This window comes from Eutrigla gurnardus (genome assembly GCF_963514095.1).
Source record: "Eutrigla gurnardus genome assembly, chromosome: 4".
In the NCBI taxonomy this organism is placed as follows: Eukaryota; Metazoa; Chordata; class Actinopteri; order Perciformes; family Triglidae; genus Eutrigla; species Eutrigla gurnardus.
The window spans coordinates 32,022,395-32,048,852 of NC_139918.1; the positions used below are offsets into that span (position 1 = coordinate 32,022,395).

At 45.6% G+C, this 26,458-nt stretch overlaps 1 protein-coding gene across 3 annotated transcripts in view; it reads left to right on the plus strand.

The window, feature by feature from the left end:
- The first annotated feature begins 1,593 nt into the window (after nucleotides 1–1,593).
- The window catches only part of LOC311011927 (ephrin type-A receptor 3-like), a 72,713-nt gene continuing 47,848 nt past the window's right edge, over nucleotides 1,594–26,458 (plus strand). For all 3 annotated transcript variants that reach the window (XM_084007144.1, XM_084007145.1, XM_084007146.1), the window contains exons 1-5: nucleotides 1,594–1,782; nucleotides 14,753–14,817; nucleotides 19,180–19,380; nucleotides 20,948–21,055; nucleotides 21,526–21,877. In XM_084007144.1, coding sequence (XP_083863270.1) covers nucleotides 1,665–1,782; nucleotides 14,753–14,817; nucleotides 19,180–19,380; nucleotides 20,948–21,055; nucleotides 21,526–21,877 — 844 coding nt within the window. In that variant the 5' untranslated portion in view covers nucleotides 1,594–1,664. The remainder of the gene's footprint in view (nucleotides 1,783–14,752; nucleotides 14,818–19,179; nucleotides 19,381–20,947; nucleotides 21,056–21,525; nucleotides 21,878–26,458) is intronic.

Genomic DNA, 26,458 nt, shown 5'->3' on the forward strand with positions numbered 1-26,458 from the left:
CTGGTAAATGACCCCACTAATAATGCATGGAATGTTACCAAACTTCTGCAGTAGTACACATAGGGTCTGTACTCACAAAACCAGGCATTGTAAAGTTTGTAAGTACACCAGGAGTTTATTTAAAAGAACACTTGCCTGATAGCTTCTATCCTCTGCTGCTAACGCTACCGCAGCGTAGACGCCACTTCCGTGTTTACCCAGCTGTTTCCATGACGCGAGTTTCACGCGAGAGTATGAAAAAGTTTCGCTGAATTTTTATAAATGCTTGTATTATCAGGTCAACACTTGTTAACCTGATAATACAAGCATTTATAAAAATGTGTATTTCTCGTAATTTACGAGATAATCAAGATGTACCATCGCGCTATAAGCCATTCGGCTGATAGCCCTATCTTGACCAATGCTGACCATCGCTAAAAATGCTTCTGAGGGGGTGTTTGGCTGGATGTCTTGGTGGAAATGAGGGTGCATTTCACTCCGAACCATCACTTTAAGCGGGAGGTCACGGAAGAGGTTGAGAGTTTGACCTTGCACACTATCAGCTCGTCCTCGCACATTTCATATGACAGACTGCATCGTTATTTATTCATGTTTAAAGACAGACTGCTCGATACCAACAGCAACACACACTTAGCCGTTCTTGACGCCGTCAATGCAGTCAAACGAATGCAACATATAGGCAGAATAAATCTCCATAAAGATTGATTGGAATCTGCATGTCAGTGTTGTCTACTGCTATGGCAGCCATCCGCTTGGAACCAACAACACCTCGGGGAAGACAGAGAGGGCAGACATCGTCATGCATGTCACTCCTCAGAACAATCAGCAGTGTTTTCTAGAGTGCGGTGGGAGGGTTCATCCTGGTGCTACCCGGGCGGTGATGCAGGTCCCGACACATCTGGATCAGGAATGATTGGCTTAGTGTGTGGCTTTGTGGAGGTTTGTTCTTTCTATGAAATGGTCCTGGGTAAAGTCAGTTTTCTGAATGGTTATTTTTCTACTAAAAATCCAACCTTGGGCCGATGTGAACGTCATTAATGTATATATATATATATATATATATATATATATATATATATATATATATATATATATATATATGAGATGAGATGAGATGCAGAGCTGCCACTGGTTGACCTCAAATTATTGGGCTGTTAAATACAGCTGAGAAATCACTGCTCCTACTCTGCCATGCACCTAACATTTGGAAAAAATGTGTTCAGAATCCAATAATGCCATAAAATATTTGTTTGTGTTGCGTGGCTTTCAGCTCCGGATGGAAGAGATCACAACATTTGTATTTCGTCCATAAGCCACAGTCAGTTGAATGTATTATTGTTGTGAACATGTTTGCTTGCGGACTGGACAATTAAAACAATATACATCCTGTTAAAAAAGTCAAATATGAGACTTTCTTACAGTGTAATAATGTGAGGAATCTCCAAAGGCCTCTCTACCACCTCAGAGCCAGGCGGCTGATTGACAGAAGTTGGCTTGCTGTGGACCCTCCCAGCGCCTCCTCCTCCTCCTCCTCCTCTCTCTCTCTCTCCTCCTGTCCTCACCCCTGCACTCTCTCTCTCTCTGCCTCTCCTCAATCGCAGGGCTGCGCTCACCGACTCGACACCGCCGACAGGGATGCAGCGAGGGCGCAGCGCAGCCTGAAAATGGCACCACCACGCGTCCTGTGGATCTATCCATCCCTCCGCCTCCTGTCCTGCCTGCTTCTGCTTTTTCACGCGTTGTCGCCGTGCCGAGCCTTACGGAATTACCCGGAGAATGAAGGTGGGTGTCCCGGCGGGGGGCTTGTTGTGTGGAGTGGAGACTCGGTTATGCGCCGTGTCGGCGGATGGGGAGCCCCATCCCGCGGTTCCACTGGCCGGGGAAGGAGCGGAGCGGAGCGGCGGAGACTCCCGTTAAGTGCTCGGGCTCCGGTTATGAATCATGCATTAAGAAAAGCGGAGGGTGGGGGGGGGGGGGGGGGGGGGGGGGGACGGTTCCCCACGTTTCGGGCATACTGACTGATTAAATGTGTATGACAGATACACACACAGGCAACGCCGCCACGCTGGAGACCGAGAGGGCTGATGTACTTTTTAAATTAATCTCTGCAACTGGATTTATTGCATTAAAGTAGTCTAACTTATAAAGATGACGCCAAAAAACAACATCCGCACCAGATTCCTTATTAATTATAGATATCTATATTATAAAGCGCTGATAAATGTCCCCCCCCCCCCCTCCCTCTACTGCCACAGTCTGCACATGAGGAGCAGCAATTACATTAAATTTGTCACACACTGCTGCTCAGTTATTGTATTAACATCGATGCTCGGCCTGGAATTAGCCAATGCATTTACTCACTAACTACTCCTGACTGCTGGCTGGGCTGAGACATGGGAGCTGGCTTGTTTAATGGGAAGTTGCACTAAATGGAGAATAAAAGGATGTGCACAAGTTATACCCACGATAACTGGTTTGTACAGGCGGCTTGGAGGTTATTTGAAACACAATTGGAAGTGTGTGTGTGTTGTGTTTTTGGCTGTCAAACAGTCTCACTGAGATGATGCAACTGGGACTCGATATTCACTTTGTAAATCTCCTTCATTCAGCGATGCAAAGCTCCAGTTTCTGGAGCTCTGCATGCCTTTTATGAGCAAGATCATTTTCCTTTTCATTGATCCATTCACTGTCTTTCCTTACTCAAACACACTGACTTAAACAATCAAACAATTCACCTTGAACACACGTCCACAATGTCCCCGCTAAGGTCTCCAAGTCTGGCTGACTTTCCAGCATGAGGTGCGTTTAAGTACACGCTGGTAAATGTATGTCACAGCCCCGCGGAGTTCACACAGAACAAAGGCTCTGGAGGATAGACACACACACACAGAGTGAGTGAGAGTGGAGGAGGTGTTTTAACAGCGGGAGACGATGCATGTGAAGGAGACATACAACACGCTGTTGAAATATTCATTGAAATGTACATGAATGATGACACCGACTGGAAGTCAGAGGAAACTCCTGTTGGTTTAGACAAAGGGCCGGGGGCGTCTGTGAGCGGTCGTCCTGGGGGTCGTATGTGCCTTTTGAGACGTTTCGTTCATCAGCCGTACACGCTTTCTTTTCAAATAATCTGCCAGGCGATATTTCCTGGTCCTGCTGTGTCAGACTATTGGCCTAATTGGCACCTATAAGCCCATTGCCGGCCTTGTGTGTGTGTGTGTGTGTGTGTGCCCCGATGGTAAAGTAATCCAATGAAGCCATTTTCGTAAACCACTCTGTGCCCCTGCGTTTACCTTTTCAGGGCTGCCAGTTTTCCTGCTGGGCCTGCAGACTTAGCTGAGGGATTGTGTATGTGTGTGTGTGTGTGTGTGTGTGTGTGTGTGTACACACCTTGTGTTTGTCTATGAGTGTGCATATTCTCCACCCATGTTACTCGGTAGTCGTGGTCTTCCAGGAAATTCCTCCCTCCGAGTCCGTCGAGTAGAAAGCGAGGCTGTCATAAAGAAGAGATAGTGCTCTCAAGGCTCAATTAAGAATACAGTCCCTTTGATAGAGCTGATAGTGTTAGCGGGAAAAAAATAAGTGTTAAGCCGTCAGCAAGCTTAGTTTACGACCAAAGCTATTGATCTGCTCCCAAAATTGTCTGCATTTACGAGGAAACTCCAGACCGGGAGACATGAGGGCCGCGTAGCGGGGAAGGGTTCATTCAGGAGTTGTTTTGATGAAGAGCACACTCTGAAGGTCTTTGTTATGGACAGGAAAAGGAGGAAGAGGAGTGGGTGAGTTGTTGTGCGCCAGCAGAGGGAGCCCAACACACCCTCTGTCTGAACCCTGAGGGCATACTGATGTAACAGCAGGGCGGATGCTCACAGGTCTCCCATGGTTAACTCGGTCCTGCCCTCCTCATCCCATCTTCACTCTCTTTCCCTTCCCTCTAACACTCCTCTTTTTGTCGTTTCTTTCTACTCCAACCATCCCCCGTTCTATTTTTATATCTTCCCCCTCTGTCTAAATCTACCTCTTCAACCCTAGAAAACACAGGCATGACTCGGAGGCCTGTGCTTCCTCCTGTTGCAAATGTGTGTTGACGGGCGTGCGCTAATATAGGTTGAACTCCTCGGACGGCAAATTGCGTGCAAATGTATGTATAATTGAATTCGTAATCAAGAGTGGAAATCATCAAGACAATAAATGGGACTCAACCGTGGCTTACGTTCTAGTCTTAAGGTTTACTGTCATCTGTAATTGGTCTCCGGACTACAGTAGACTTTGTATTGGATTGGCCTTCAGGGTGGGGGGGTGGGGGGGGGGGGGTGTATTGCTTTGTAAGGTTAACATGAGGGTGAGCAGTTAGTGCAGAGGCAAGCATATGTAAAGCATGCCCTCGCCTCACACACACACACACACACACACACATCGTATGATTCACACAAGAACCTGACTGTGGTATAATGGTGGGTCAAAGGTCTCCTCTGGTTTAATTGCTTTAATCTATAATGGTTGCTTGTAGTTATCGGCAGAGCTGTAGCTCACTAAGCGTCTGTGTGTGTGTGTGTGTGTGTGTGTGTGTGTGTGTGTGTGTCTGAAAGATTGCTATGTTTCCGTGTAACAACCATGACCTTGGACAGAAGAGGATATAGATCTCAGCAGAGACAGACGGCGAGCGCGAGCACCCTCCTGCTTTTTCTCGTCCACCTCCGTCTCCCCTCCTTCTCTCCCATCTTCTCTCCCTCCTCCTCCCCTTCTCCTGCTTGCTTGTTTCCCCCTTTGTCTCTTTCTACACTTCCCTCTCTCTCTCTCTGGCCTCCGGTGGCAGTGTAACAGTTGAACACTCTGTGTTTCCCGTAATATCGTGGCGCTCCTGTGTGTCTGCGCAACACGGGGGCCATGCTGTACACAAGCACACATGGATGCATGTGCACACACACACACACACACACACATCTCATCCTAATGTGTGGCTGGGGGGCAGTTTGGTGGTCCTGGTCCAGAAAATAGTGTCATGTATCCCCAGGGCTGGCTGATAGATGTGGTTATAAATACAGCTCAGTGACAGAAGGATACTGCTGAGAGGGCTTCACCTCATTCATTGAGGTTGTGTTTGTGTGTGTGAGAGAGAGAGAGGAAGAGAAAGAAACTGAAATTATAAATAAGACAAATCCCCAGGAGAGAACCTGTGAGACAAAACAAAAGCGATAAGAAAAAGAAGAGAACAAAGAAAGACATGTAGTTCAAATCAAACCCACACGACCTCCCACTTCTACGAGTTGGACTGAGCGCCGCCGGGCCTTTGTATTGTATTTGATGGCAGTCAGTGGTTGCTGTGTTTTTGTATTCAACCCCACCAATTCAAACAAGTCTGTTCTGAAGTAAGAGTTTTCCCTTTCCCGTGTCATAGTTCCACATTTTGCGTATTCACTTTCTCGTGAGAAGATCGATACCGTTCTCATGTACGCTGGATATGAAGCCATAGTCAGCAGCTGGTTAGCTTAGCTTAGCATAAATACTGGAAACGGGGGGGACAACCAGCTGGTTCTGTCCAAGGGTAAAAAAAGAAAAGAAAAGCTGTTGAATCTGTGCACAAACCACAGTCTAAAAAAGAAAGAAATGTGGTTTTATAGGACTTTCCAGAAGTCACTGCAACCGGCCAAGAAGTACTTCAGCACTAAGCTTCCATAAAACCACATATAGTCATTTTTTCAATGTGTGGCTTTTGTTCGTATTAAACGATATATAACGTGTCTTTAGCAAGCTTTCGAGGTGCGAGGCTAGCCGTTAGCTTACTTTTTATTTCAAGCATAAAAGTATGAAGCTCACTATCCTGCCTGTAGCTACATATTCAGAGTGGAATCTCTGTCATCGTCTAACACCCGAGAAAGCATTCAAAAGTATATCTCTAAAAACGTCATAGTAGATCAATGCAACACTGATTCCACATTCCCACTGTATTTGGCAGAATCTAACTTAACGTGCCAGTCAAGCAGATCGACACTGAGTTTGTCATGTCTGATGCTGCAGTGAAGTCTGGGTAGAAGTGGGGCCCCTACATGTCCGCTGACCCGCTCCCAACAAGCCTCTTAACTGCTGGTCAAATCACTGATTACACACACACACACACACACACATGCACCCTCTCTCCTAATTTGTGCTAAATTGAATTTGGTTGTTTCCCGACCTCTCCCTCTTGTTGTTTGCTCTGCGGTCTTGGCTCGTGCCGTGGCAGTGAAAGGCTGCATTAGGCAGCTTTACAAACAAACAGCGGAGGATTTGGGTCAGCCGTAGACATGGTGTGTTTGCTGACCAGCGCTCCAACCTTTCCTCCGCCTGCTGGGAGGCGGAACGCCTGAGAACTTGGAATTGAATGGCCGGAAAATAAATTCAGACGGCTTCTGCCTGATCACAATTTACAAAAAAAGGTTAGAAATGTGAGAATCAGTGTACATATTTAATCTGGTTTTATATCCAGCTGTGAGACTGGAAAAACAAACAACAGTTAAAATGTCCTTTGTTGACCCCGTTAGCTGATTCTAATAGACTGCAGACACAAGGAGAGCTCACGCTATCGGTGCATGGATATTGGCTGAAACCACCTATGAACAGGAGCATACAGGGCAGACAACAGACGTTTCTCTGTTGGTTTTTCTGGCATAATTCCCTGATGAATTCTGCTGCTGTACAGCCCCCCCCCCCCCCATCCTTTTATTGCTTTACTGTTTTGATAGTTGTGCGTGTTCTCTCTGTTTACTACTTGACTCTGTCCGCATCAGTGCAAATTGGTTTAAGTTTGATTTGACAGAGGCACCGGGGCAGACAGACAAGTTGCTAGACAGACAATTACTGCAGGCTTGCATGCGTGTGTGTGTGTGTGTGTGTCGTATAAGTGTGTACCCACAGTAGCAACCTGTCTAAGCTCACATTCATCTGACATGAGATTTCCTAACCATCTCAACCCCCGAGATTCTCAGGCCAATTTACCCTCCTGTGACCAACCACTGTGTGACAGCTGTGTGTGTGTGTGTGTGTGTGTGTGTGTGCTTGTCCCATCAGGAAGGAATGTTTAAGAACTAGCAGAGCACAGAAAAGGTCAAGAAGAAGCCTAAAAAAGAGAAGCACGCACAGCAGACGGAGAATTTAGAGAAAGACAGCCTGATCTGTCCTGTGTCTTATTAAAGAAGCTTTATCTATCACTCATTCACTCCGTCGGCTCCTCACCCGCTAATCTAATTCAGTCCCAGGAGGAATGCCGGGGATGCATCACAGTTTGAGGGGATACGTGTCTGCAGCTCGTCAGCGTCGGATCCTCACGGATGTGTGCCGATGTGTTTGTCGCTCTCTGCCACGATGAGTCGTCGGCTTTCTGGAGGGGAAGAAGCTTATTAACCAAACAACCGACTGTATCTGACCGGGTGTCACAGTTCAACACTGTAAGCATCCAACCGTACCTTCGTGGACACACACACACACACACACACACACACACACACACATTGGCATCGCTTCAGTTCCGCTAGTGCTGCCAGCGCATATATAGGAAATAGCAAGAGTATAGGCTAATGTACTTTGTGCCACAGCGGGGGGGGGGGGGGGGGGGGGGGGGGGTTAATGAGGCACAGCTCATCACATACATGAATATTTTCATCAATGTTTTCAGCTTTGTGCGCCATCTGCCTTTTGGGTTGCCGCGGTTTCAAGGCTTGGGAGAAGGTTTTCAATAAACCATGCGCATCCCTTTTAGGAATCACTTCACTAAAGCAGCTGCTGCTAAAGGAGCTCCTTAACGTCACATTTCATTTTGACCCATTTCGTGAGCGTATAGAAGACATATCCTATGTTCTTTACCTGAAATGGGGTCGTCTTGCGTTTCTGCTGACTTATTGGGGGGAAATCCCGGTAAAGTGTTTATATTCGCTCGGTTAATCTGCTTCTTCTTTGTAACAGGGACGGTATTGCGGGAAAATATAGCAGAAAAATAGGTTGAATTTATCATGAATGTTTTACTTGTTTTGACATGAAGGATTTGATTTAAAGCCACCTTGGTTTGATGAATGTCTCCATGTCCTCTCCTCCTAGAATTTATCATTCAGCATGTGTCAATTACATTTGTCGTAAACCAGCTAATATCCTAAGTGTCCTGATTTATTGCTCCCCGATTAAAGGCCATTAGGGATGCATGTAGATGCACACTGGCATCCTGATGATGGGATAATTATATAGAACATAGAGAAAACTGGTCATTTCATATCTCCATACACATGATGAACATTATCCAGGTGTCTTTTTGCTCCTCAAAAACACATTTATTTCTCAGTGTACTGTGTGCATATAAACATACTCATATAGATTTGGTTAAGTTGAAGAATGAAGATATTTATAAAATCAAGCTTCTTTATATAATATAGTCAAAACCACCTGAGAAAATGAAGATACCTGTTTATCAGCATTGTTTGGCAATATAAGGCTAAATAATAGTTATTAATATTATTTCGATTATGCTTTAATCACGTTTTTTTCAGATTCAGAATTACTTTAACCACGCATGGAGTATCTAATTGAATTTTATTGGGGTGTTACACCGATCACTCATTTGTATAGCTATAGGCTGCCGTGTAATTATCCATGAGGTTCAGTCCAACCCCATTTACATTTGTGTTTGTCCAAGTGTGGTGGATGAATATCACGTTTCTCTGAACAGAATGGGAAGTTAGAAAGCAGGGGTAATTGAACTGAATCCAAGAAGAATTAGGATTAGAATTTAATTTAAAACCATTGAATTATTCATAGACACATTCAGTTTGCAGATAGCTATCACACACAGAATAACAATAATTTAGGCAGAATAACATTTTGCCACTTAAATCCGTCTCATCACGCCCAAAACTGTCATTAAAAAAATGAAATAAATAATATTACAGATTGTGACATCCCACGCACAGCGACGGCACACAACAGAGTCTGAAGAGCTGAACACAATCGTTGCTATAAAATCTCTCACATTTAACTGCACCTCGATGCATGTTTGTGAGATTATCTATTCAGAGGAGGATTTCCAAATTAAAGCTGCAGATTCAGGGTTTTAAAGGATGGTTGGAACCTCCGTTATGTATTTTACATGGAATGTGATCATCAGTACAGACTTTTCATACAAGAGCACATGCTTTTGAATTTTGACCTACAAAGTCAAAGAAGGATCAACGATTCTCCCAGTATTTTTTCCTACAGGAAATTTCAAATCTTGTCATTGCCAATTACATTTTTGTGCATATACCACGGAGCTGCCCTTTTCACTAAAACACATGCAAGATACACACAGAATGATGTCTTAATGGGAAAAGCATCATAGATAAAATGGAAAGAGATAAAGTAACAGACAGACGAGGGCGCAGAGGGAGAGAGAAAACTAAGAGAGGGGAGACTGATTGAGAGCCTCGAGTGGTTCGTGGCCGAGTGGAAGTAGGTCTGATGAAAAGACAGCGAGAAGGAAGGAGTAGCGGTCTGGGTACGACACCAGTGTGTTCCTAAAGTTCAGAGCTCAACTCTTCCCACTCCTTCATCCTGCTCTCCACCGGCCGTTTGTTGCCCTGACAACACTCTCCATCGCTGAACTGCACTCTCAGTGGAGGGGAAGCAGCCGAGTGTGTGTGTGTGATGGCACTTATACTGAGATGTCGGGTGTGTGTACTTGTATGACTGTTTTATTCATTGGATCTGGGTGTATTTGAGTACAGTACGTGATCTCGGTGTGATCTCATTATGATACCAGATGTGCTTGATTTTATGGTGCATTTTATTTTCTAGTTTATTAACCGGTTTTGTTGTCGTCTTGTAAAAGAGATTTCAATCTCAGTGACTATGTCTTTTTTGATGAACTGATGACATTATTCCACACTTCAGGAAATGAGCTCATTCATGTTCTTGCCAAGAGGAGATCTGTGCGCTAAATATGAAGCTACCCCCAGCAGACACGTAGCTTAGCTTAGCTTAACATTAAGACTGTAAAAGGGGAGAAAGTAGCTTGGCTCTGTCCAAAGGTGAAATCTACCTCTAAAAATCACTAGTGAGTAAGTTATCATCAGAACCAGGCATGAGGCTTCCCCGTTTCCAGTCTTAATGCTAAGCTAAGCTAAGCTGAGCTGCTGCTGGTGACAGCTTCATATTTGGCACAGACACATGAGTGTTATTGATCTTCGTTATCTAACTCCCGGCAAAAAAGCTAAGAAGTGCATTTCTCAAAATATTGAACACATTCTAAAATAATGAAAGAAATATTAGAAAGCTGTGTGCATAATATATGAATGCATACGGCACACTGTTTTAAATTGTAGTCGAACTTTATTCATAATTATTAGTTTTCTTTTCATTGGTATGTCTTACTGAACAACACAGATTCATTAAATAAAATACAAAAAACGCAATTAGGTTTAAAAAATCCCATCTGCAAGATAACCTCTAGTATATCTCTTTTTAATGATTATTTTGTATGTCAAAGGAATGATCAGCATCTTATTTTCATTTTCTCTTCGCTTTCTATGAACGGAAGCTTTCCTGCCATGAGCACCGTGACTGTGGACTGCAGCTGTCAGCATTTTAATGCAGCAGGAAACACAACTTTTGGGGCGTTCAGGGACAGGAAACGTGGGTAAAAAATGATTTGAGCTTACATGTAGTATCAGCATGTTGGATGTTGTGTCAGCAAGCCCCCCTTATATATAGTATCACGTCTACCAATGTAAAGTGTTCTGAGCCAAAAAGATCTTCTGAACTCATTATGTAGTCACAGTCTGCATCTTATCGAGCAGTCTTTCTCTTTGTGGCACTGGCACAATCCTAAGGTGTGTGTGTGTGTGTGTGTGAGTGTGTGTGTGTGTGTGTGTGTGTGAGTGTGTGTGTGTGTGAGTGTGTGTGTGTGTGAGTGTGTGTAAGCATCCTGGTCTCTGTGTGCCAGTCTGGCTGTTGGCAGCTCTGTTTGATTCTTGGCAGGTGGATCACAGTTTCTTGCAGCCCAGCTGAAGTGATGGATGCTGACCAGAGAGAGAGAGAGGCAGAGAGTCATAAACAAATAGAGAAGAAGCAAGAAAAAGAGAGCGAGGCAGACAGAGTTAGAGAGAGAGAGAGAGAGAGAGAGAGAGAGAGAGAGAGAGAGAGAGAAAGCGAGAGAGAGAGGGAGAGGAAGAGAGAAAGCAAGAGAGGGGGAGAGAGAGAGAGGAAGAGAGAAAGCAAGAGAGTGGGGGAGAGAGGGAGAGAGGGAGAGGATAGGAAGGAGGAAACAGGCGTGCAAAGAAAAAAATAGACAAAGGCACAAAGAGCTGAAGAAGAAAAAGAGATTTGAAATGTTTGGGGTTTTCTGCACACCGCTAGTTTCAGCTTAATATGGCATGTGTACATGAATTTACAAATTCACTCCTCCTCCTCCTCCTCCTCCTCCTCCTCCTCATCTTTCACTCTCACAATCTAAACCTCACAGTTTGGTGCTGAAGATCAATAGGACAACATGTCTCTCTGTAATTGAACAACTCTCACAGTAATCGGGTCACATGTGCATATGTATGGATCTGTGCATTTATGCGCCGCGATGAAAGCTTCAGAAATATTATGTGTGTGTGTGTATATGCTCCACTGTGGGTGACATGTCATATACGCAGCTCACCAACCCGGAGAGTGTGTGTGTGTCTGTGAGAATGTGTGAAATCTAAGCCTGGTCCAGGCCTGCTTCGGCCCAGAATAAAAACATCAGTCAGCCACACATATACATGTAGTGTTTATGCACACTTGGCTGTGTCAGCAGACAGGAAGCTATTGCTACTACATAATTGATGAGTCCAGTCATTGATTACAAGTGATAAGTGGTATTGACAGGAGGTGTGAGAAGAGAAAAAGTGTCAATGTGTATTTATATATGTGTGTGCGTGTTTTGGGCTGCAAAATTGCTTTAGAATATGTAATAGTTTGTACATGATAAGTGGCTCCAGACACACAAAATGATATCTTAAAAGATCCGTTTGGTTTTTATTGCCTACCTCTAGAATTTGGCCTAAAAACAAAAGATGTTGTAGAACACGTAACATGTTAGTGGTTGAACTTTAGACAGGTGGAAAATGAGCACTTATTCAAATGGTTTATTGAATATTGGACTGGATTTGTTTACACTGTATTTACTTGATAGCCTTGTGCATCTCATACGGATGCAAAAAGGTGCCTCGTGTTTCAGTATCACCTAGAAAACTATCACTATTTGTTTGTAACTTGAGAGAACCACCTCTTTCATTCACCAAGGTTGCTCTCGCTGCTATTCTCTGAGACACAACGGTGTCGTTGGCACCACAATTTCCCTAAACTCCACGAGCCGTGTTGATGGGTGGCTTTTATCTCTGAGTGGGAGAATGTGCATCTGCGCCTCTCCGGCGAGTCCTGAAATCACATATTATTACACTATTATGTCTAATTTCTCCACGCCACTCAAAAGCCCATGAACTGAGGAGAGCCGGCTCTCTCCGACACACACTGGAGGCTGCCGCTGACCTTTCGCTGCTCAGCACCTCTCCTCCACCGCTTCTGTCTCATCCCTCTCATTTAACCCAGCTCACTCTCCCTCTCTCACCTCCGCTGTGCAGCCTCTCTCTCTCTCTCTCTCTCTCTCTCTCTCTCTGCTTCGTTATGCCGTATGCACTATTAGCTCCGTGGCTGTTTTCACGCAGACGCTCCTGTGTGGGCCGTTACGCACGCATGTACACCCACTAATACAGCATGACCTGCCTCCCTGCTGTCACGGTGAGCTGAGCAGAGGAGAACGGCAGGATTCAGGCTGATGAGAGGGTGCGAGAGGAAGAGAAAGGGGGGAGGGGGGGACTCATTTTACAGCCTCTTTGTTATACCTACAGGCAGTGTGGCTACACAGAGGGGCTTGTAAACAGACAAAACCTCTTCAATTAAGTGATTAGTCTCATTTGCATTCAGAAGAGTAAACTCTGTTTACAGATCACTGCTTATAAAAATTGGAGGAAATATGGTTTAAAGTGATGCAGGTGGTTTAAATTGGCTCAGGTCAGCATCTCACCTGTCTGATCTGGGACCTGTGGATTAAAAGCATAGGTTCAAAGGTTTTCGATGGAGGGAAGATAACCTGGAAGGCCACAGTGTGTGTGTTTGAGAGAGAGGGAGGGAGAAGAAGAAGAAGAAGAAGAAAGAGAAGCAGCAGTCCCTTCAGATACTGATTAAATATTGATGGTCAGCGGTTTTGAAGGCTTGATTAGGACCTGACTGAGCCAAGCCTTAACAAGCACATGCACATGCACATGCACATGCACATGCACATGCCCGCACGCACAAACACACACACACACACACACACACACACACACAGAGAAGCTTGCTGTCGAAGGTGAGCACGTTTTTTCATTGTGTCTCCCCGCTGGTCAACCTGCCACCTTCCTCTCTCCCTTTTTCATTCTCACCTTCCTGCATCCTCCCTCCTTCCGGTCTCACAGAGATCACTCCCAGGAAACCTGCAGATCTACATTCATGCCCCAGTTGCACATCACTGACAGAGATACTCAAACTAAATATTTTTTAGCATGCAAATCATATAATTAAACCATTTGTAGGCTTGGAAGCTGTTGGTTCAACCGAATGAGAAAAAAGCAAAAAAAAAGAAAGCAAGCAAATTTTCTCGCTCATCTTTTGAGTTATCTGGTTATGGAGATAGTTTCAGTGGTTTTGAGATATCCATCTCCAATATCTGTACAAGCCACAGGCCATGGTGTCAACAGTTCTCATAGGGACTATTTCTTCCATTGAGTAGTACGATAAGTGTTCTCAGAAAGCTCCCTGGATTTTCCAGAGTAACCAAGACACGTTTTAAAACTGCAAGTACCACAATTACATGACTTTATTGTATTTGGGTGACAGTAATCTCAGTAACATACACCATAAAACGTCTATACGCATAAAATGTCCTTTGTAGGATTTTGATGAGGTTGGATTCAAAGCATTCCCAGTAGATTTCAACAGTGATACGTTTTATAAAGGAGTTAAAATGTTGAATGAAATCTCTCCTGCTGTACGTAGTCAGCGATGGAGCTTGGATAAAGTGTTTCTGACCACTATAACAGCTGGAGGCGTGTCCCTGCTTATGGGCTTCCCAGGGGAAGAGCGTTAAGACAAAGAAATGGAACCGTAACTGAGAACACAGATGAACAGCATGGCAGATGATTAAGCCGCAGGTGTGGTTTGACAAACATTTTCATTTGTTTTATGTGGAATAAAGAAAAATTCCACACAATCCAGCGCAACCGTTTTATATACGACTCGATCACAGTCTCCTTTCTCCTCGTGTTCGACGGCCATTTTTCTAGCCTATATGCTGAGTGGTCGACCCTTAAAAGAAAGTTCTGGGTGCACTTTAACGTCTAAAATGTAAATGTGACTATAAAACATACACTGCATATACCCTCAATGCTTATTCACCCATAACCACAAAAAACTTTAAATTATAGGTTTACCACTGCTTGTGAATCCACTGCTGTTGTACTCCCAACAAAACAAAAAGCATCCTCGTATGAAACATCTTGGATTTAATAAAAACATTTTTATGTGGATGGTTTTGAAGCTATGCGATGCTTTCAAGACAGCAATACCTCCACACTGTGTGTGGAAAACATGATTGTTTTCAGAAAATGGGGATGGAGGAATACAATGTACAGTTTTTAGTATGCGTGTTTTAACGTGTTTGCTCTGTTCTCTGTTTCCTTTGCAGTTACGTTGCTGGACTCGATGTCAGCCTTGGCCGACCTGGGCTGGGAGGCTTACCCTAATGAGGGGGTGAGTGTACGCAGCAACACAACACAGACACACAAACAAAACAAAAAAATCATCCCCTCTCAATGCCGGAGCTGGCACCGAAAGTATAAACCTGATCGCAACGAGCCGCTTGAGTTGACGTGTTATTTTCAGGGAAAAGCAGCCGAGTGTGTGTTTTCGAGAGCACTGGGTTCTTCGGTGCTCCATGCTAAATCGGGAGTCTGCAGGGGGAATTTACAAATTATTTCCGCTGCGCTGAAAACGCTGTGGCACTGGAGTCTCCATTTATTACTGGTCGTGGGTTTTGGGGGGGATGGAGTTAAGGGACGGGGTGGAGGGCTAAATATTCTGACGTAAGAGGAGATGTGTGCAAGTTTGTGATGTTTAGATGTGTGTGTGTGGGGGGGAGGGGGTTATGTAACTGGCCTTTTGCAGGTATAGGGACTGAGTGAGTCTGGAGTGCTGCCACCATGCATCAGAAGATGACAACAGTGAGAGGAGAGGAGGAGGGAGCGAGAGCGCAGAGAGGAAGAGCGACAAAGTGCCCTGAATGAAGAAATAAGAGCGGGTTCTGTATGTCACTCTTGAGCGCCGGAGCTGTTGAATGGCGCTGAATTAATTCTATTTCCTCTCGAGAGACACTTCCTCTGCACTATTCAGCGCCGGTGTGTTAAATCGCAGGATGCCACACGCGGTTTCATGGTTGCGCGGCGCGGAGAGGCAGCTGAAGTGAGCAGAGCTGAGCAAAGGTTGTTTTTCTCAAGCAATCAAGGGGTTTCGAGTTCACGTTGTTGAAGCGCTCTGATTGTGTGGCCTTCATTGTGGATGCTTGTGTATCTTCTCTTATAGAAGCTCTGGATGTGTTCCATCTGTGGCTACGCCAAATGATTCAATCCCAATTAAAAGAAACAAAACAAAGAGTAAACAAGTTACTTTGATTGAAAATATGTTACAGTTCGGGGGGGCTTAATCCTGGTCCCTGGAAAAGCACATGTTGTTGGTTAACATGGTTTACCGTAAAAAGAGTTTGGCTGGAAAGCAAAATAAATATAATGAACTCCATCATGTATATCTTATTTCATGGGCTGTCAACAGAGTGGAATGTGAATGTTTACAAAAACTTCCACACAACTCCTTCATCGAAGAATTAGAGACAAATCCATCCTTCATCGAAAAGACAAAATTGTTCTTTTTAATTCAGAGTCAGGCTAGAGCTTTATCAGCTGCTTCATCCGACCAAAAATATGAATAAACTGGATGAAGTTGGTACGTAGTTCTTATTCTGTCTCATGTTACCTGAATGCCATATTATCCTCCTTCTAGATCAACATAATCCACCTCTTCTTCTTCAGTCAACTCATTGTCAACGCAAAAGGTTAAATTTGATATATTATAGCTGCTTCTGCTTCTAAAAATAGGCACACGGTTTAGCTATGACTTTGCCATAAAATCTTGTTTTTCTTTAAGAACCTGATGGCAAACAGCATCATAAGGAGTACAGCTACTAGTGGAGGCTGTATTATACGTACGTCTCAAAATGAATGTATATGATAGAAGTGGAGCAGAGAAGGGACAGAGTGACAGACTGAGAGAAGAAAGTGCCGTGGCTGTGAGAAGGTCTTGTGTTTCATAACAGCAGGATTATCTAGTTGACCCTTGACCTTTAAACCTGAGGATTGGTCTCAGCGAGAGGCAATTCCCACCGATCTGAGACCACTGTCTACCTGAATTAGTCCTAAAGCCATACTTGACCCCTGGAGGTCACGCTTTCAATCCAAGTGGTGCAGGGGGCCGGATGTGCCTGAGACGGCCGTGGAGCGACCCACTTCTGTCACTGGGGCGGGGGTGTTCCTCGTGAGGGACACAAAACAGATACGTCTTAATGATGTTTGAAAAGGGAGGGGCCCCCACAGCATCTCTGCTCCCCCAGAGGCTCCCTCAGTCCTCTTCCCTCCCTCTTTCTTGATCTTGCATCTCTGTTTTCCCTCTCGACCCCCCCCCCCCCCCCCCCTAAGCCAGAGCTTGTTCCAGAGTTTGGGGCCAATTATGTCCCCGTAGGTGTACCCATCAGATGATTGCAGAAGGAAGGATATTATGTTAAGCTGGTGACAGTTGAACTTAAACCCTGAAAACCCTGATCCGACATCTTTGCTTCACTTCAAAGCAATCAGGCGGCCTCCGTGCTGATTGGCCGAGGTGATTGAGGGTTCAGGGGAGGAGGGGCTCACTCCGAATGTTAATTAATGTGTGTGTTTAAAGAAAGAAAAGGGGAGCTTAAACTCTTCAGCCTATCCAAACATTTCCCCAGTTGTGCTTCTCTGCGTCGACCTTTCTCTCCAGCAGCTGGCGAATCATCATCACAAGCAAACGCGGGAGCGAGCGGGTCCCCGCCGCCGCCGCGTCCATAAACACACCTGTGCTTTTCAGCGGTACGTGACACGGAACAGGCTCGCCAACTAGGGAAATAAGGCGCTCACCAGGAAATGGCGGTAATCCAGCCACTCCAAACTCTGCCTACAAAGAAATAAACAAAGACATCATAAAGCCCTCTTTATCCCTCAATGACTATTCCCATAAATGCTTTAATCGCCGCTCCCCGGGGACTCAGCTTTGTGTGTTTGTGTGCGACCGTCCTGTGATGTCCAACTGGTCTCAGCTCTGCACAGATGGGTCTATTTAGCTGCCAGGCGTGCCTGTAATTTACCAACATTTCATTCCTCTCTCTCCCCCCTTCGTCTCGTCTTTTGTGTTTTAATTGAAGCGAGTGCTCTCCGTTGTCGTGTGCACATAACGGCGAGGCAAGCCCGCAGTGATACGGCCTTTATATATGTCATCTTCAAACTCTGAACTGGCTGTCAGGGACCTTTGTTTTCAGCCGACTGCAGCGGCTTAAACGGTCCTCTGCCTTCCTTTTTCCTCGTCTTCTTGTTCTTTCTCACGTTTTCTTCCCTCGCTTTGTTTCTGCAGTTGAAGGACTGCTGGGTCACGATCAAGAGAGAGTTTTTGTTCGAGCTCCAATTCATACACAGTAGACGTTTTAGTGGAGGCTGTGGGGGATTAAAAGCATCTGAGAGAGAGTTGGAGAGTGAATGTCTATGTGAGAGTGTGTGTGTGTGTGTGTGTTTTTATGTGGATCTGTTTTAACGCTCAGGACTCGGAGGTGAAATGCGTCAAGCGTTTGCCGGGTTGTGAGGCCGTCGCATCAGATTAACCTCAAGAATCCAACTTTAGCCCGGACTCTGAAAGTTTGCCTTTGCCTTTTTTTTCTTTTGCTGCTGCTTTCTTTTTATTGGCCTGTTCCTCCTTTCTTTACTTCCCCTTCGCCTCTCAGTTTGTCGACCATCCAACATTCATTTGAATTTAAGAACAGGTTGGGGAGACCCCGGGGGTCTCAGTGTACATGCGAGTCTGCGTCTCCGGGTCGGTGTTTACACGGTCGGACTGACGGGGAGGCGAGACAGGCTCATCACTCTGGAGCTGACAGCTTCAGCCTTAAGACGGTGACAGGGGTTCAGAACAAAGATGGTGGTCCTCTCATCCCTCACCAAAAACTAGGATTCATCCAGTTGTGTGTGTGTGTGTGTGTGGGGGGGGGGGGGTTGAAGGAAAATCCTGTTAGCGTCACGTTGAATGGATCAGATATCTTGAGACACTGAAACCGCATTGGTTTATTTTCATTTTTCTTTAAGGAATAGAAATGTCCTTTCTCTTCATGTGTGTGATGGTGTATATATATATATATGTGTGTGTGTGTGTGTGTGTGTGTGTGTGTGTGTGTGCGTGTAGATAGAAATGTTTTCCTGCTCATGCAAGAAGTGTTCTCAATTACTGCCTTAGTCAGAAGTGGAAACAGATGGTAGCAGATGACGGGAGACAAAGTAGCTCTGTCTTACATACTCCTTCTTGCTCCCTTTCTCTCTCTCTCTCTCACACACACACACACACACACACACACACACACACACTGACACACTCCCGCCTCGTAAGCGCTAAATCACGCATTCCCGTTAGAAAAACACGCTCTGCTCCGTGCACATGTGCGGCGTGGACAAAGCCGGCCCTTCAGTCATCTTGACACAGATCATCACTCATATTCGCCCAGACATGAAAACAGAGCATTGCAGGGCTTAGCGTCGCTTTGCATCAAAACCACAGTTCATTGAACTCGCGCCCAGTTTCCCCATAAAGCAATCTTTGGAGACTGAGATCTCCTTTGTCCATTGACGGGCGATGAAACAAGACGATCTCACAGCCGAGCGGTGCCGTTGTCTAGCTGGACTGAAACGCCACTCCACCACCTGGCCTTTGATTTGAAATGTGCGTTTAAGTTGAAGGGATTTCCTCGTCACTTTCCTTACTCCCTGTTCTCTTTCTCGTCCTCAGTGGGAGGAGATCAGTGTGATGGACGAGAGGAACACCCCGATGAGGACCTACCAGGTGTGCAACGTCATGGAGGCCAACCAGAACAACTGGCTGAGGACGCGTCACATCAGCCGAGAGGGAGCGCAGCGCGTCCACATTGAGATCAAGTTCACTCTGAGGGACTGCAACAGCCTGCCCGGCGTCCCCGGGACCTGCAAGGAGGTCCGCATCCCTTCTCACACATACACACAATACACAAGCAACCTGTAGACACATCAGTATGTGATAGATCAGAGGTCTTCAACGTTTTCAAGCCAAGGACCCCCAAGGCTTATAGTGACCCAGTGGAGGGACCCCCTATTACATATCGTATAAAATTGTGTTCCTTATTAAACCGGGCCAATAATAATGTGTAGTCCAGCCTGTAGTGCCATATATAGCAGTACTTTGTAATGATACAGTGCTATGCCATTAAACAGAAACAGACAGAAAAAAAGAAAGACGTTTTGGGATCAAATCATTTCGGGGACCTCCTGCAGTAACTCTGCGGTTGAAGATCTCTGCGATAGGTCACAGATGTCCTTGCATCTGTGTGTTAAAGCCCTCCTGTTGCATCTGCGCTGCTCATTTGGTTGCTTTTGTTGTCAGCAAGACATTGAACCTTGACGAGCTGCACGGTTGCAGGTGTGCACTGTAGCTGTCGCCGCTCTGAATGCGTTTTCGGAGGGAAGCGGAGGAGTCGGTTTGATTTGCAACATGATGGAGGCAGAGAGTGGAGGCAGTCGGGAGTTCGTCTCAGAAAAATCACTTCTGCAGAGCTACAATATATTCTCTGGCTATGTGGTGTTGTTAGCCTTTTGGGTACAATAGAGCCGATGGAATGGGTATTTCTAATGTCACTTCTCAAATGCAGAACAGATACGCCTCGGCTTCGTCTTGAAAGAGGTTCCGACACTTTGTTTAGCATGCTTGGCTAATCAACTCAATCAGTGCACGCACTTCAATAACACATCTCCCTTTTCCTCCTGGTTATCTGATACAATTACATTATTATTCGCTTTTTGCTGCTTCCTTTATCTGTAGCAGGACATCTAGACACATGAGACAAACAACAACCTATTAATTATGAGAAGCAAGCAGGATTAGGATTAGCAATATCATTTAACTTTCTTTTTTTCCACTCAAGTGGTTGTTTTTGTGTTTACTGTAATTACTCGCTATGGAATTAATGCTTATTCTGCGAGTTCTTCTACCCGGCTCTGCAGAGCAGCCAAAAGAGCATTTCAAGTATTTTCCATTCAACTCTCACTCGACGCAAACACGCAGATGGAAGTTCACATTGACGGCTGATGAATAGATAGAGAGACAAAAGGCGGGAAGAGAATGACATTGAGAGAATAGCTGCCGCATTGAAACCGGCTGCAGAGGTTTCTTTTGTGGCTCCTTGTATATTTTAACTTCTAATATATAGACTTTTTTCTTTTTACTATCCCCCGTTCAGCGTGATATGGCTCTGAATTCATTTCTCTCTACTCTGTCTGCCCTCTGCACCTTTTCACTCTCATTCCATGCCCAGAATGAGTGGAGATGAGACAGTGTTACTGACTGGCCATCGAGACCGATGGCCTGCGATTTGCAGATTAGCTGGAGAGCTATGGGCCTTGTTAAAATTTCACAATGGATGGACTTTCTCACTTTTATCAGTCTAGTTTTACTGGGTGTCATTCGTTTTTTTGTCCCGCTAAGTTCAACAGCGAGTGTTAAAATGTGATGCGTGTTTGATTTGCAGACGTTCAACATGTACTACTATGAGTCGGACCGTGCCAACCTGTGGTTCATCAAGGAAAGCCAGTACGTGAAGATCGACACTATTGCTGCAGATGAGAGTTTTACACAGGTATGGACACACACACACACACACACACACATACACACACACACACAGCGTACAGCATAAACATAAAAAAGGACCATTACAAAATACACAATAAAGCAGAAACTAAATAAATATTTCAACCATCATTAAAAACTAATGGGAGCAGTTCTGACATCGTTTTGTTTGTCTTCAGTGTGGATTTTTCGCTCTCCTTCCAAAATAAGAGCCCGTCTGTTTGTGTGTGGCCGATTCTCTAATAGAAGAGTTGCATTCCAAAATAAGATATGAACCGTTTGCCAGCGACTGTGTATGTGTGTCATATCTCAGTCATCTTATCCCATTTGACAGGATTTTGAGGACATGATTATTTCTGCCTTTGCTGAGTTCCAGGCAGCAGCTTTGTAACAAAAAAGAATTAGAAATACTCCTGATTGACTTTGAATGCTCCCATTAAAATGAACATACTCATGCAAAATGTCCTTCGCCCCTAGGTGGACGTTGGCGACCGCGTGATGAAGCTGAACACGGAGGTGCGTGACATCAGCAACCTCAGTAAAGAGGGTTTCTACCTGGCCTTCCAGGACCTGGGCGCCTGCATCGCTCTGGTCTCGGTCAGGGTCTTCTACAAGAAGTGTCCCCTCACCGTGCTCAACCTGGCCGAGTTCCCCGACACGATCACGGGCGGAGACACGGCGCTGGTGGAGGTCCACGGTTCCTGCGTTAACGCCTCCGAGGAGTTCGAGGCTCCCAAGATGTACTGCAGTGCAGACGGAGGCTGGCTGGTTCCCATCGGGAGGTGTGTGTGCAAGCCGGGCTTCGAGGAGAACAAGGACGTCTGCCAGCGTGAGTCTGGGGGTCTGGGGGTCTGGGGGGTTGCTAGTGTACTCTGTATGCACAGGTCGCATAAAGAAATGAAAGCAGCCTGTGTATGACAATTGAGGTTCCTCAAACGGCTTAAAAAAAGTGCTCTTTTAAACAAAACACATCAGTCATATCCGTTCTGCTCTCGAGGACATGGACATGTGATGTGTGTGTGTGTGTGTGTGTGTGTGTGTGTGTGTGTGTGTGTGTGTGTGTGTGTGTGTGTGTCTTTGCCAAACAAGTATGTGCAGAAACATTTCTGCGCGCTAAGAATTAGGGATGGAATACCAATGATACTGTGTGTTTAGGTTACTGATGTGTGTGTGTGTGTGTGTGTGTGTGAGTGAGTGTGTATCAGCGTGGGTGTCATCACTCTGTGTGACTTTCATACAGCTCCGTACACTGTGAGGACAGTTCCTGCAGAGAACAGAATGCTGCAGGAGTCGCTTTGAGGCATCTCTCTCTTTTTTTTGGAGTGTGTGTTTCTGTCAGAGCTGAATATCTCATTTTCCCCACTGAGTACTAGTGAGTGGAAGGTGTGTGTGCTTGTGTGTGTGAGAAAGTGCTTATTGATGTGTGTTGTAGGAGAGGAGAAGGTATGCCTTAGGAAGCAGATTATTGAATCGTAAAACTCCACAGATGGCATGTTCTGTGTGTGTGTGTGTGTGTGTGTGTGTGTACCTGCTGTGCGCGCATGCATTTGAGTGTGCAAGCTGTATTAAGACTCAGGCCGCCGCCCGTCCCCACTGGCTCGCTTCCTCCCTCGAAAAAGGAAAAATGGAATCATAGATATTCATCACCGCAAACTTGGAAATCGGTGCACATCCTGCAATTTCAGCTGTTTTGGAGAAGCAGCAGCCGAGGCGCCTGGAAATCTTGCCAGTCGGGCCTCAGAGACAAGTGAATAAGAACAGAAGCCGGAGCTCTGCAGCTCGCACGCTGGTAATGTGCACAGATTGTGGCAGAACTCCGACTGCATCTCAATCATGAAAGGCATGTCTGTCTAGTTAAAGGGACACGCCGCGGTTATCTGACAGGTGATCTTTACCGAGGATCCACCTACAGCACACGGGCCTACGTCACGTTCCCCCGCATTGAAACTTTACTCAAAGTCAGTCTGACGCAGCACCTCGTGACCTCCATGACCTCATCAGTGTGCTCCACGGGTCTTATCACTCCGTGGAGAATAAATAGGGCAAGGTAAGCACGATTAACAACCAGCTTTAACTCAATACCCGCATGTGTGTGTGTGTGTGTGTGTGTGTGTGTGTGTGTGTGTGCTCTAGTCGTGTCTTGATGTAATGAGTCCCTTTGACAGGCTGAGGTCAGAGGCCAGGAAATATATGTGTCCCTTGTCTCATAAGTTATGGTCAATACAGACCGACAGTGTGTGTCTGTGTGTGTGTGTGTGTGTGTGTGTGTGTGTGTGTGTGTGTGTGTGTGTGTGTGTGTGTGTGTGGAGAAAAAACAGGTGTCCAGCGTCTGCAACACAGGACGGAAAGCCAAGTTTTTTCATTTCAAGGCATATTCTGTGGTGTGGCAATTATTCTGGCTCGATCAAATATCATTTCCAACAGATTTGAATTCCTTCGTGGTGAATTGAAACCTCTCTGCCGTAAGGGTTGTCTGCACCACCTACTCGGTATTAGGAAAAACGTTTTTATTTCGTGGGATCCTGGGAAGGATTTGCATAGCAACGAAATGTCCTCCTCATACAGCAGGAGAATTCACAAATCTCTTGTTTGTTTGCAGCCTACGAGGCAACGGCGAGGGAACGCCCCAGAAACCAGCTTCCTTTTATTAAAATGACGTCGGGGCCATTTTTCGTGCCTGTATCCTGATACCGTTTCCCTTCGCTCGTCAAAATTTCACTTAGCCACCTAATGTAACTGCATCTGCAATCAGCCCGCTTTTAACAAAGACATGGGAGGACACAGAGACGTACAACAACCTGGCGCGTTACGCTTTAATGTGTCCCCGAGAGAACAAGGGGCCTGGGCTTTTACAGAGTCCTCTCAGTGCTCGGCGGCAGCTCCAAACAAAGGGTTCCTGCCCTGACACAGTCGGCAGGTCTTCCATAGGGAAAACACTCTCCGCTAATGCATTTAAATCATCCTCTCTCGTTCGCCGTCGCACAAAGAGAGGAAGAGGTGAGGAGGGGGGGAGAGAGAGAGAGAGCCGGGCGAAAGGACCGGAGGGGCATTTGTAATTATCTTTACAGCGCAGGTGAACGAGCCTTTTTAATGGACATTAAATTAGACGAGAAATGGACTTGAATTCCATTTCTCGTGTCCTTTTTGTGTTTTCTTCTCTTTATTTTTTCCCCGTGCCATTTAGCTGCTCCGGTGCTCATTGTTTTCTTCTGTGTGAATCTTCTCTGAGGGTCTTGGCCTCTCTAGTCTGCTCTTTTTTTCTCCCCCGCGTCCCCACTCCTTCTCCCTCGCTGGCTCGCATGCTCTCTCCGTGTCACTCTTTGTGTCCCTGTCTCTCTCTCTCTCTCTCTCTCTTGGTGTGAGGCGCTAATGGAATCATTACTAGCCTCTCTGTGTTAGACAAACACCAGACACCTCCAATTACAGCCTTTTCCCCCTCAATCTCTGGCTCTCTCCCTTCCTCTCTGCTATTTTCTAGCCTTGCTCTGGAGCCTGCTTCTATAATGGGACCATCCTCCGCCTCCCTCCCATCTACAAGCCCCCCCATTTTTGCTCCTCACCCATCCTTTCTGATACCGTCTTCCTTTTTCACCTCACCATTTTTCTTTCTGTCCCCCTCCTTCTCCTCGCAGCCCTCATCTCCTCCATCTGCACTCGTTAAACATTTATAGATCACGGGTTCATCTTTCACTTTTTCTCTTTTCCCACCCCAATGCTTGCTTCTTATTCCCTAAAGTGAAGCACAAAGTGTGTTTAAATGTTTGTGTGTGCTTTGACGCTGTCTGTATTGGACTCTGCATTCGATTAAGTCAGGTAAATTGTTTTATGACATGGACAAATGGACGCTGCTCAAGAGGGCCACTATTCCACCAGCACAAACAGAACAGCTCATGGTTTGACCATGTGGGAGTAAATAATGCACGCTAGTATAACGCTTAGCTATAGTTTTTGAAAAGGTTTGGTCATTTGTTTGCAGGTTCTACCATTTTTGGTCTCCTGCGGCATTTCCTGGAATAAACAGTGAAATTTGGTGCTAATTATAGGGAAAATATAGAGATAATGTTCTGACTCAGTAGCAAAAATAAGTATTTTATGTAATGTTTTGAGGAAATGTCTATACATACACACACTATTTCTAATAAGAGTATAGAGTAATAAGAGTGCACCTCTGTAGATGGGGACTATTTTAGGAGCGGATTTTGTGCTCTAGTGACTATTTAATGCAGCAGGATGGCATATGTTTGTAATGGAAAAAAATAAATAAAAAAATGGCCACCAGTGGAGTATTGTGGCTCGCTGATGTGACAAACCATGACGCCCGATAACAAAGAGGAGTAAACGTGTGAATGGGATCAGTTGTTGGTGCATCGTTGACAGTAAAAAACAACCAGGTCCGGCCTATAATGTGTTTAACATCACACCTTCAAGTTTCTATTTCTTTTGTTTGGTTTTACCCTCATCTGGGTTTTCTGGGTCTCCCATGCTGTCATACTCATGTGCTTAGTCACCACTAGAGTTACATAATCCCTTTTATTCATTCTCTCCCATCCCTCTCTGCCCAGTACAGTTCCTCATCTGGACCCCATGCAGAGAGAGCCCCCTCCTCCCCGTCCTGCCTCGTACGCTCTCTTGCATTCTTCCCTCTGTGTCTTTTCCTCTTGTGCATTCGGGTTCCGTTCTCCCTCTCTGTTCCTGTCTGCCCCCCCCACACACTTCCACCTCGTACTCCCCCTTGCCCTCTCCTGCTGTCTCTCTGTCTCAAAGCTGGTAGGGAATGTAGTGAATTCTCCTCTCGAACCTCTCCTGCCTTAAGCCCTAGAGGAACATGCTGAAGGGCAGGAGTGTGTATGTGTGTGTGTAGCTGTGACTAGACGTGTGTGTGTGTGTGTGTGTGTGTGTCCTCTCTGTCCTGTCTTCTCTGTGTGTCTGACAGCACCAATTACTGCCTCAGATGCCTGAGAGATGGGGGAGACGGAGTGGAGAAGGACAGACACCTGTCACCTCGACACAAGTTCTCTTGCACTCATCCGCTCTCTCTCTTTCTCAGCGGGCAAAAGTAATATAGGTCAGCATGACATGTCTGTCTGTCGGCTATACCCGTCTGATGCTCTCCTCCTTCCTTTCTCTCCTTGTTCATTTGTCTGTCTGATGCCGCCAAAACGAAGCAAGAGCGTAGCTTAGGAGAGGAACTTTTCAAAGTCACACCAGACTCCACTTCAGCTAGCTGTTGTTCTCCTCACTTCTCCATTTTGGACCGAAGACAAAGTGAAAAAAACCCGCTGAGGAACGAATCCACTGTGTGTGAATTGTCTTGTCAGCTATGTGTTCATTTGGAACGCTGTGGTTGCAGACCAGGCTTTCTGGACTGAAAAAAAAAATCTAATCGATATCTTGTCTGTGTGTTAAAGGG